The sequence below is a fragment of the Mauremys reevesii genome, linkage group 6, assembly GCF_016161935.1.
Source record: "Mauremys reevesii isolate NIE-2019 linkage group 6, ASM1616193v1, whole genome shotgun sequence".
Lineage (NCBI taxonomy): Eukaryota > Metazoa > Chordata > Testudines > Geoemydidae > Mauremys > Mauremys reevesii.
In genome coordinates, this window is record NC_052628.1 from 126,493,025 (window position 1) to 126,505,921 (window position 12,897).

General features: G+C 42.9%; 1 protein-coding gene across 2 annotated transcripts in view; it reads left to right on the forward strand.

Moving 5' to 3' along the window:
- SLC44A1 (solute carrier family 44 member 1) overlaps positions 1-12,897 on the forward strand; it is a 101,110-nt gene that overhangs the window by 31,116 nt on the left and 57,097 nt on the right. For both annotated transcript variants that reach the window (XM_039543688.1, XM_039543690.1), the window contains exons 2-3: positions 5,763-5,852; positions 9,467-9,609. In XM_039543688.1, the coding sequence (XP_039399622.1) occupies positions 5,763-5,852; positions 9,467-9,609 (233 nt within the window). The remainder of the gene's footprint in view (positions 1-5,762; positions 5,853-9,466; positions 9,610-12,897) is intronic.

The following is a 12,897-nucleotide window of genomic DNA, read 5'->3' on the forward strand; positions in this document are numbered from 1 at the left end:
TGTAGCAGTGGAGATTTGTGTCTGCAGCTTTTGCATCTGTTGTCCTGGAAGGCTCTGGTGCTGTCCACTGACTTAGGAAATGAAATGGATTACCTGTTACCACAGGTAACTGTGAGTAATTCCAAATCCTTGTCAGTGCTCTTCCAAAGTACATCCAATGGCTTTTAAAAAATCCTATTACAAGATTTCATTTGAAGGTGGTCCACACAGAAGGAGCTGCCATCTCGTCATCAGGACTGATCTCTCCAAAGTTGTGGCAGCAAACGAAACTCATCAGCTTCTTATGTTTTCTGTTAGCACTACCTGTAAATAAAAAATATTGTGAGATTTAGCAAAGCCAGAAAAGATCCTTGGAGAGATCTTTAAAGATACTGAGCATGCCATTACATGAACTTAATGTAATAGAATTTGTACAAATATGATTTAATGCAAAAATCTCACTACAGATGTTGTTTTAAGTGTAAGGGTGGCATCATTCAAAGACGGTTGGGTTGCCTGGGTGTAGCTAAGGGCATCATTTGGCCTGCAAGCACCTCTTGTAGTGGTGATGATGAGAGAGATTAAAAGAACCCAGCTTGACTGGTGGGGCACGTCTACCTGCAGCTGGCCCATGACCCTCCTACCTCGCAGGATCCTAGCCTGAACCTGGAAGTCTGCAGTACACCTCTACCCCAATAGAACGCTGTCCTCGGGAGCCAAAAAATCTTACCGCGTTATAGTGAAACCGCATTATATCGAACTTGCTTTGAACCGCTGGAGTGCGCAGCCCCGCCCCCCCGGAGCGCTGCTTTACCGCGTTCTAGCTGAATTCGTGTTGTATCGGGGTGGAGGAGTACTATTAAACAGCCCTGCAGCCTGAGTCAGTTGGCACAGGTCCGGCCGCAAGTGTCTAATTGCAGTGTAGACATACTCTCAGAGCCCAGAGTGAATTTGTGTGGTTGGCAGATACAACTTTCCAGTGTAGACGAAACCTATCTGCGTAACTACGTTGGTCAGGGATGTGAAAAAACCCCACACCCACAAACTACATAGCTATGCCGACATAGTTGCATCTATACTGGGGGTTATGTTGATGGCGTTTCCAGAAATGTCACTTAGTTGTTCAGTGAGGCGGTGTTCCTACACCAATGGAAAAAACCTTTTTGTCAGTGTACACTATGTGTACATTTCAGGGCTGTGCCAGCATAGCTGTGTTGGAAGAGTCTCCATAGTGTAGACATATTCTTAGGAAATGCAGCTTATTTGCAAACACAGCAGACTTTTTATACAAAAGTAAACGAGGCAGCTAACAAGGAACCACACTGAGCTTTTTTTTTTTTTCTTCGTGAAGTCATTTTTCGAGGGACAGAACCACAAAGTGCTTGAAAGACTGACTCTTGCTCCATGTCTTACTGCCATGGTTGCAGTCAGCAGAGGCACTTGTGCTGAAGTCCATTCAGTACAAAAGAGAAGGAGCTGCTTGCAGAGCGTTTTTCCATTAGAGGCCCTCAACTTTGCATCTATTCTCTCCCACCTCCCTGGTATGAAAACCCAAATCTCATATTGTAGGGACCATTAGCAGTTACCCAGGCTCTTGAGGGGAGAGGGGCACAATAGAAGCTGTTTTTGGGGAGAGGGAGAGTGTTGATGGGATTGTTTTTTATTGAGATTGGGGTGGGCGGGGTGGCTTGGAGATATTTAACAGCTGTCGGCTTTCGTTTTGCTGATTGTATTTTTAAATTTTGACAGAGGCACCTAGAGCCGAGGCAAGGCACTTTTATGTATATTGTTATAAATTGAAATAAATAATACCTAAGCAAAGTACTGTAGAGCATTTCTGACTTGCCATCTGGAAGTGGTAAGAATATCTCTTTCAAGCAGTTGACAGCAAAGAATCCTGTGGCACCTTATAGACTAACAGACGTTTTGCAGCATGAGCTTTCGTGGGTGAATACCCACTTCTTCGGATGCAAGCAGTGGAAATTTCCAGGGGCAGGTATATATATAAGCAAGCAAGAAGCAAGCTAGAGATAACGAGGTTAGATCAATCAGGGAGGATGAGGCCCTGTTCCAGCAGCTGAGGTGTGAAAACCAAGGGAGGAGAAACTGGTTCTGTAATTGGCAAGCCATTCACAGTCTTTGTTTAGTCCTGAGCTGATGGTGTTAAATTTGCAGATGAACTGGAGCTCAGCAGTTTCTCTTTGAAGTCTGGTCCTAAAGTTTTTTTGCTGTAGGATGGCCACCTTAAAATCTGCTATTGTGTGGCCAGGGAGGTTGAAGTGTTCTCCTACAGGTTTTTGTATATTGCCATTCCTAATGTCTGATTTGTGTCCATTTATCCTTTTCCTTAGAGACTGTCCAGTTTGGCTGATGTACATAGCAGAGGGGCATTGCTGGCATATGATGGCATATATTACATTGGTGGACGTGCAGGTGAATGAACCGGTGATGGTGTAGCTGATCTGGTTAGGTCCTGTGATGGTGTTGCTGATGTAGATATGTGGGCAGAGTTGGCATCGAGGTTTGTTGCATGGGTGGTTCCTGAGCTAGAGTTACTATGGTGCGGTGTGCAGTTGCTGGTGAGAATATGCTTCAGGTTGGCAGGTTGTCTGTGGGTGAGGACTGGCCTGCCACCCAAGGCCTGTGAAAGTGTGGGATCATTGTCCAGGATGGGTTGTAGATCCCTGATGATGCGTTGGAGAGGTTTAAGCTGGGGACTGTATGTGATGGCCAGTGGAGTCCTGTTGGTTTCTTTCTTGAGTTTGTCTTGCAGTAGGAGGCTTCTGGGTACACATCTGGCTCTGTTGATCTGTTTCCTTATTTCCTCGTGTGGGTACTGTAGTCTTGAGAGTGCTTCGTGGAGATTTTCTAGGTGTTGGTCTCTGTCTGCGGGGTTAGAGCAGATACGGTTGTACCTCAGTGCTTGGCTGTAGACAATGGATCTTGTGGTGTGTCCGGGATGGAAGCTGGAGGCATGAAGGTAGGCATAGCGGTCGGTAGGTTTTCGGTATAGGGTGGTGTTAATGTGACCACCACTTATTTGCACCGTGGTGTCTAGGAAGTGGACCTCCCGTGTAGATTGGTCCAGGCTGAGGTTGATGGAGGGGTGGAAGCTGTTGAAATCATGGTGGAATTTTTCCAGAGTCTCCTTCCCATGGGTCCAGATGATGAAGATGTCATCAATGTAGCATAGTCTTACCCAGCTATGTACCTCATAGGCATGTGTTATGAACACTTAAAGAAGATCTTGGAGGTTTCTCACCTTTAAAACTTCCTTTTTATTGGCAATCTGTTTGGCCATGATATTGAGAACTTTGCTCATTGTTCACAGATTGCTACATGGCTTTTTAATCAGGTCAGAACTTCTGCAATAATTCAGTCTCTTTCCTGTGTCCTCCAGCGTGTTTCATCTGTCCACGTAGGTGGGGATAAGTATCAGAGGGGTAGCTGTGTTAGTCTGGATCTGTAAAAGCAGCAAAGAATCCTGTGGCACCTTATAGACTAACAGACGTTTTGCAGCATGAGCTTTCGTGGGTGAACACCCACTTCGTAGGTGGGGATGTCTCTCCACATTCCTTCCAGTCCCACAGAATAAAGATAAACTTATTGCTCAGTGGGAAGAGGACTTTGCATAACTGAATAAAACTGTAGAAACTAGAAGGCAGATTTTATTCTTGTGGGGTTCCCCAGCTTGCCTTTTTATGCTTTGTGTCATTGGGAGTAGTGTTTGGAGTATGAAGAAAGAGAATGTAGTGTTTGCAGTAAAGAGGTTTGTGGCTCACTCCACAAGAGCAGCCTCTACCTTTTCAGCAGAGAGAGAGAGATGGGTTTCCTTACAGTTTCATGGCACTAGAGTTGATGTGGGCAGCCTCTGTGGATGCTAACTTCAAAAGCCAAGTCCATGCTGCAGGATGTCCTTTATAAGGTACCTTTCTGGTTTCTGATCTGGAGTGAAATTCCAGAGGTTGCAGTTCCTAGAGTCTGGGTCTGCTGGAGTTCTTATCTGGAAACCTAAATTTCTCCCAAGTCCCCAGACTGAGTGGGATCACCCAGCCAGCTCCTCTCATGGGAGGCAGTGATTCCTCAAGAGCTGTTCTTTTATTTTCCTGTCAACAGCCACTGATTAGAGGACTCACGCACAGCCTGGACAAATACAGAAAGGCTTTAAAAATATTAACAGATACCATTGTCATGAAACTTCATTTCAAATGGGATGTGCAGTTTGAATGCAGCGGATGAGGAAGATGCATTTTTTTCATTCATCGTATCTAGTTTGTAGTTTTCTAATAACTTTATTTGTAAAGGGCATTTGTGTTTGCAAATCAAGCTAAAGATGAGACTTGAATACCAAAAAAATCTTACTAACACATTTTAGCTAGTAATACAACAGCCACGTACTGCAGACTTTCTGCTTTTGATCAGTCTGCAAAACTAGGTGCTGGCGATGGCAAATGTCAGCAAAGTTTACAATAGCTCAGTGTTGGCAGTTCAGTCTCCTGTTCTAATTTCTCATCTGAATCTCCAACAAACTTCAGAACCTATAATGAAAATTTAAGGTTTTGGCAGGTTGTCCTACACAAGAAGTTGGAATCTTTAGTTGTTTCTTTATATCCCAGTTCGTGCTCTCCCATAAAGGTATAGAAGGCCATTCTACACCTCTTCTGGACTACAGTTTGTGTTCTGTGATCCATGCCCTTACTGAATGGAGGACTAGCTCTCACAAAGATCCTTTTAAATGCCTAAACTTTTGGTAGGGAGATGCTATAAGCAGTAGGTTCCTGGAAACTTATTGAAAGAGCTTTGTTGTCTCTGCAACTTTGTTATTTTTAAAATGAGGTGTACTTTTTTCAACCTTGGATCTAAATCAAAATTTTGATTTGTGAACAAAATTCTAGTGGTATACTTAATTTTGCTTTGTAGTCAATATGCATTCTTCCCCTAGCTTCCTAGAGAAGAAGCATAGCTTAAAAACCTCTTCATAATTTTTTAATTCTAATGAGCCAGTATAAATAGAACAGACTTTATGAAATGTACACTTGTGGGCCGCAGGGTAGCCATTTTTATAGTGCAAACTGTTAGCAGTCCAGCCTTTTATCCATGGAGGTATTTCTGTCATCTGAAACGGCAGTAGAGTTTCTTTCCTGAGAGTTTGAACTTAATTCTAGACTCCTTTCTTCTAGTAAGTTGACACTATTTGCCTGAATTGCAGAACTCCATAGCTGCCTTTTCTAGTCAGATTAAAAAACTGTTCCTTAGACAGCTACATATTACGTTCTTTCTGTCTGTACTATATGCTGTTAATCCTGCCATGGAGGCGTTTAAAACTGACGAGTTTGTGAAAAGCTTATCCTTTTATCCTTCTTGGAAAGCAGATTACTGTACATCCAGTAGCTGTGGAAGGGTACAGTAACTAGCTAGTATTGTTGATCCCTTGAGTGACCATGCTTATTTCCCCTCTTGTGCTAGAGCCAGAAATATGAATAAGTGAAATGCTTTCTGAATTCAGCATTGCTCTTACCCGCTCTCTTTTGCAGATTCTTTCCGCACTTACCCTTGGACACATTAGCTTGACTGTCTGTTAAATGGTTCCACTAGCCTCACTGTAGTTTAAATAATTATTGTACATTTTACAGTATAGATGAAGTAACTTAAGTATCCAAAGATAAACCCAGACGAATATCAATGCCCTAAAAACTGCTTTTCAAAGCGCTTTGTTATTAACAGAACATATTTTATTTAATTGACTTCGTAACCATTGTCTTTATCCCTTTTTCTCACCCAAGAGCTCCAAACGAGAGTGGAAGCCTCTGGAGGATCGCAGCTGCACAGATATACCATGGCTGTTGCTATTCATCCTCTTTTGTATTGGAATGGTGAGTAAAATAAGAAAGATTCTAAATGTTACTTAGCCACAGATATTTTTCACTCATTGTGAAGAAATCAGATTTTGAGATTAGAAATTTGGTAACGTCAGTCAATGTCTAGTGTATTTTAGCATGGCAGGTATCAGTTACGGAATAAGAACTTGCTTGATTTTGATACATTTTTGTAAAGCAGTGTCACAATGCACAAATCTAGTACTTTCACAGGGTCTCATAATTTGCGTATAGACTCTGTTTTGCCACGGAATTGTGTGCATCAGAATCTAAGCTACTTTTAAAACAAGTTTCTAGTCCTCATGGTTGTGAAGATGTCACGCTACACTTGGCCTTTTTTTTTTTTTAAGGCTATCATCCTAAGCCTGTATTAAAAATAGCTTTGAGCATAAGGAACTGTTACTTTAATCTCAATGGGCTGTTAGTTCTGAAACATAAAAATGGCAATGTAAACCTCAAGATTGTTGATATCCCTGCTGATAAGTTTAGCAGAGCCATCCAGTTAATACGCTTATTCCACAATCCATACCTTCTTCCGAAGCTACCCCAGGTGTCAAAGCCTCACTGTGTTTTACGTAGATGCCAAAACACTTGGCTTCCTCCTGACAAATGCTATGATGCAGTTAAATGTCAAATTACAAAAAGATGATTGCAGCATAGTGAAAATTCAGTATCTTGTTTTTTGCCTTTTTTGTGTGGAATTAGGGAGGGTTGCTTACATTATTCTAGTCCAACCTGCCACCAGTTAGAGAATAACTATCTTTTTCACATTCCTGGTTTGTGAGATGATGCTCTGTGCCTATACATCTCAAACTCTTACTGGCTTTATTTTACAACCATGGTGCCCTGCAAGCTCCTAGCTAACTTGCTCTTCAGTTAGCACCCCTTTGGTATTTTTGCGATCCATTGACAAGTTTGATTTTTAAATGACTGTTTAATACAGAAATTCCTAGTTCTGTATATTTATTTGGGGTATTAGATGATACAAATTAGGTACACACAGTTGCATATGCCCGTCTTTGAAAATTAGGTCCCAGATTGTGTTACGTTTCACTCTTTGCTGTTACCTGGTCTGTTGTTGGCCGTGTCCTGCTGATATAACTCCATACACACCTGCAACTGCGAATTTTTCCTTTTGTATGGTGTACTCTCCTACAGCCTTCTTGTCACGCCAATACGGTGTGCGGAGCAATTGTCATATCATCGCTGCCTTGGGGAGTTGCAAATAAGTTCAGGTGGTTACATCCACCTTCCCTCACTTTGTGGCTAGATGGGAGTAGAATCCTAAAATAGATGGAGGATCCTGAAACTTCTCTGCTGTAATGTAGAGTCACAGTGTGGAAAACATTAAGAATCTGTGCATTATCCTACATAAAATTCTATTGCTTAAAAGGAATTAGAGCTTTTCATAGAATCATAGAATATCAGGGTTGGAAGGGACCTCAGGAGGTCATCTAGTCCAACCCCCTGCTCAAAGCAGGACCAAACCCAACTAAATCATCCCAGCCAGGGCTTTGTCAAGCCTGACCTTAAAAACCTCTAAAGAAGGAGATTCCACCACCTCCCTAGGTAACCCATTCCAGTGCTTCACCACTCTCTGAGTGAAAAAGTTTTTCCTAATACCCAACCTAAACCTCCCCCACTGCAACGTGAGACCATTACTCCTTGTTCTGTCATCTGGTACCACTGAGAACAGTCTAGATCCATCCTCTTTGGAACTCCCTTTCAGGTAGTTGAAAGCAGCTATCAAATCCCCCCCTGCAGACTAAACAATCCCAGTTCCCTCAGCCTCTCCTCATAAGTCATGTGCTCCAGCCCCCTAATCATTTTTGTTGCCCTCCGCTGGACTCTTTCCAATTTTTCCACATCTTTCTTGTAGTGTGGGGCCCAAAACTGGACACAATACTCCAGATGAGGCCTCACCAATGTCGAATAGAGGGGAATGATCACATCCCTCGATCTGCTGGCAGTGCCCCTACTTATACCGCCCAAAATGCCGTTAGCCTTCTTGGCAACAAGGGCACACTGTTGACTCATATCCACCTTCTCGTCCACTGTAACCCCTAGGTCCTTTTCTGCAGAACTGCTTCCTAGACATTTGGTCCCTAGTCTGTAGCAGTGCATGGGATTCTTCCGTCCTAAGTGCAGGACTCTGCACTTGTCCTTGTTGAACCTCATCAGGCTTCTTTTGGCCCAATCCTCTAATTTGTCTAGGTCCCTCTGTATCCTATCCCTACCCTCCAGCGTATCAACCACTCCTCCCAGTTTAGTGTCATCTGCAAACTTGCTGAGAGTGGTGATGAAATTGACAGTAAGAGCTGCAAATCAGCTTATTACTAGTGATAACCTTTTACTCCTTCTTTGCTTTGACTTGTCCAATGTTAAGTTTATAAATAAGCTAATTTACTATGACAGTGACCTGCTCTTCATTTGGAATTTCTCTGTATTCAGCTTGTCTCCTTTGGTATTGCACTATGCTGTCTTGCTGTCTAAGGCTTTAAAGCTGTCAACATTTGACTCCTCCACACCCTCCTTCCAATTGCCTTTTCCTTCTCAGTTTATTCTCTTGTGTCCACTTGTAACTCCAGACTCTCTTCTGCACTTGTTTCCTTTGCCTCCCCCCGACTAATTAATTCTCCCACCAGTCTCAAACTTTGGCTTACCCCTCTTATCTTCTTCCTCTGGCATCACTGGACACTTGGCGAGACAACATAAGGACTATTTTTCTCTGCCCAGGATCTTGCCAGCCTAATTAGTTGTAAAGAGATAATTGATGCTTTCAGGCATGACCTCTTTACAGTGGCCTCTCTGCATTTCCTCCCGACCCCCAAACTTTCCCTTTAATATCCGATTTAAGCTCTTTGAAAGTCCGTCTACAGCCCAGTGAGACCTGGGTCTCTTTTCTCTAAGGCCCTTTTCCCCCCCATTTTGCTCCACCATGCTGCTCCTAGCTGTTCCTTTTGTATGCTTTCACTGTTGTTTGTGTTTCTTTTTCTTCCATTTGTCCCCTATATCTGAAATGTCTTGCCTGGTCTGCCCTGCCTCCCCTTCTGCTTAAAATGCACTTACTTCAAATAGGCCTTCTTTCCCTCAGAAGTGTTAACAAGATGTTTGAAAAATCTTACAAGCAAAAATACCCAAACTATCTGGAAATTAACGAGATGTATCCCAAACTTCACTAGTCATGCTGCATGTGTTGCTCTCCTTCCCTGCCCTCCTCCCCTTTACAATTGTGTGCTATCTGCCTAGTTTGTGAGCAGTTCCCCTCAGGAACTTTGTTTTATGCCTGTCTTGTAAAACCACCTAGCGCATTGAGCCTGTTCAGCTAATAAATAATTTTTAGCGCATCTGAATCATATTTTAAATTAGTGTTTGCATTTAAATTCACAACTGTCTGTTGTTCCCCACAGTGGTTCTTTCTCGATTGACTTAGACTTTTCCCTTTTAAATGGAAGGAATTTCAAAGAAGGATGCAAAAAATTGGACTCCTCTGCTCTGAAATAAATGAATTACAACTGACTCTTCCCCCACGACCAGCTCCAAGGAGAGCATTGTTAAACTGCGTTTCTGACACAGTTGCCATTGAAACCTTTTATCTATTTTTTCCCCAGGGTTTTATTTGTGGCTTTTCAATAGCTACTGGAGCAGCTGCGAGATTGGTTTCAGGATATGACAGTTATGGAAATATCTGTGGACAGAAGAATGTAAAGGTGGATGGAATAGTCAATAGTGGTTTAGACCTCACACAAAAGAAGTGAGTATATGCCTTTTCCAAACTAGTGGATGACTGAACCAGAGTCTGTTCTCAGTTGGAAGTAGATTACAATAAATATTCTGACTCTCTTTTAGTTAATGTGTTTAATTTTTCCTATCTAGTCCTTTCCTGCATTTCTCTTGCTTAAAACCTTCTCTAACAACCAGTAGCCTGCATTTGTGAATGTGCATTGTGGAATTTGTAATATGTATACAAACAAAGTAATTTGGAGTATCGCTTTCTTCTTGGCATCTCATTATATAGTTTGATTGTTGTGTTCAGCCGTTTGGTACAATGGGGCTTTACATACTGACCAACATTTTCAAATGTTCCAGGGTTGAATGAGGAAAGCCAAGAAACCCCTCTGAACAATTCAGAGGACTTTAGAAAGCAAAATATCCCTTTAGCTTGTATATCATCACTACTGCACTGTATTGAGACTATATAACTAATGAAGTTTGAAATAGGACTGCAACAAAGGATAATGAAAAACTAAAAGACCTTATTAACTTCTGGAATAGTCTTGGTTCACCTGTCTTTAGACTAACAAACCACTCAATACATGCAGATTGTTTTGTAAGGATGCTTGACTGAAGGTTTGATTATTTGGAGATAGTATTGGAGTTTTCTTGGCATCTTCATTTGGAAGAGTAATTTAATGTGAAAAGTTAAGAAGACTATCACTTTTTCGGAAGTAATCTGAGTTGGTTATATAAAATCCAGTGACAGTTAAACAATTTATTGATGTAAATCTGTAAAAGTTGTAGGCCTAGTTTTGATGCTTGGGCATCAAGTGGCATTTATCCCTTGGAAACCAAAACATAAATACTTGCCCTTTATTTAATGGAATAAGGACATCTTTCAGATTGTTCTGTGGGGTAAAAATTGCATGTTTTATTTAGAGAATTGAGCAGTACATAGTATTGAATTTAATATTGTTGTAAACTCTTTAAAACTGATTTGATCCTTTCTGATATTACTTTTAAACGTTCAAAGGAATGAGTAGCATCTTGGACTGAAAGATCTAAAGAGTGGGCTTACAATCCAGGCCAGGTGATAATTCATAGTTCATAAATTTCCTAATTAGCCTCCAGTTCCTTTTTGTAAGGCTGGTAATGATCCTATAAAATCACTTGGTGTTTGAGTTGGCAAGCTGCTACTCATTTCACAAGCAGCTTGTCCTATTTCAAAAAGTAGATGAGCGGGGTGTGTGACTGCATTGGACCACTTTCTCACTAATCAATTAATCATCGGATTTTTTATATCCGAGAACGTTGTGTCCTCAAATCTAATTTCTATCGGCTGTCACATGGAAGAGTACTTTATTGTATTATCCTTTCCCATAATACAAAGAGACATCTAATGACACTTAAAGGCAGCAAATTAAAAATGATAAAAGGAAATACCGTTTTTTACCTACACAGTCTCTCATGATGTATGGAACTCATTGCCACAAGATATCACTGAGGTCAAGAATTCAACAGAGTTCAGAAAAAGGATCACTCTTGTATGGCTAATGAGAACATCTGATTATGTCACATAGTTAAGAAAAATTAGGTGGCATAAATCATCATTTCTTTCAGAGCATAAGACCACTACTGCTTGCCTGGGGAGAAGAAACTTTCCTTATGGCCAGATTATTCTTGCACAGTTGTCTGAAGCATATGGCACTGTCCAGCACACTAGATTACATAGAGCTGTAGTCTGATCTAGTATGGCAATTCCTATATATTAGCAAGTTATTTTTTCCCCCTTGTTTTTCACTGTCTTGAAATTGTTTCAAAAAGAGTTCTATCTGATCAGCATCTGTCTCTGTCAGACTGTTCTTGTAGTGTCAGAGGTACAATACATGGGATTACTTCCTACGCTCATCTAAATTTTATAGTAATGCTTTTTACAATCCGGAGAAAATAAGCTTTTATTTCTTAGCCTCTCTATCATGAACTAAGCCTCGAAGAAAGAGTTTCTTGCTCTAAACTTCCAGGGGATCCCTGAAGATATTTCCATTTGTTGCCTCTTGTAGAGTAATTTTAACTTTAGCCTCCAATCAGAAGCAGACATGTTACATTATCTGTAAACTAGCATTATCTCTTCCTGCTAAATCATAGCAACATGTAGGGAATGTAATGAGGAAGTGAAATTGACACTATTTGGGGAAGCTTGAGCTATAATGTGGGGGTGGGGGTCCTCTGAGTGATTCGCTGAGTACACATCAGATTCTGAAAGAGTATCCTCAGTTTTGTAGCTTTTTCACAGCCACATCTTTGCACCAAAAATTGACTTTGTCTTTATTACAAAAAGAACACAGCATAGTTTCAATATGCTGTGCGCTGGGAGACAAACCCCATGGAGTGTAGTGAAGACCTGACAGCCAGTTCCAGACCAGTCTGCCTACTCTGAAGAGGTTGCTTGTCTTTTAGAGCTATGCCAGGATTATGGGGTTAAAATTATCTTGATGTGCTGGAGTAACTGGCAAACAAAATTATGAACATATTGACAAGGTACAAGTTGTTCAGATGCCAGTCCTAACTGGTCTTTGACCTGCACGATCTTGCTGCTTGGGCAGAATGAAGATACTGTAGTACAGCCCGTGGAACTGTCCTGCCTGGCCCCTGAGCTCCCGGCCGGGGAGTCTAGTCCCAGGCCCCTCCCTCGCTGTTCCCTCTCCCCCGCAGCCACGCTGCCCCCATGCTCTGGCCCGCCGCTCCCACTGGGCAGTGTGGGGAGTGCAGCTGGCTCTGGCTGGGTGTCACCGCTGCAAGCTCCTGCTGCAGTTAAGGGGGCAGAGAGCGGGCGGGTTGGGTAAGGGAGTGGGTGGTTGTGGGGGGGGCAGTCAGAGAGGAGGGGGCGGAGGTTCTGGGGGGGCGGTGAGGGAATGGGGAACAGGGAGGGTTGGGAGTGGGAGTCCCGGGGGGCCTGTCAGGGGGCGGGGATGTGGATAGGGGTCAGGAGGGCAGTCAGGGGACAGGGGCAGGGGGATTGGATATAAGGGGTGGGATCCCAGGGGCTGTCAGGGGCGGGGTGTGGATAGGGGTTAGGAGGGCAGTCGGGGACAGGGAGCAGGGGTGGGATCCCAGGGGGCAGTTAGGGCGTGGGGTCCCAGGAGGAGGTGGTTTGGGCAGTCAGGACAGGGAGCAGGGGTTGGATAGGGGGCGGTCAGGGGACAAGGAGCAGGGGGGGTTGGATGGGTCAGGGGTTCTGAGGTGGGAGGTCAGGGGGTGGGAAGTGGGAGGGGACAGAGGGGGCGGGGAACAGGCTGTTTGGGGAGGCACAGCCTTCCCTACCCAG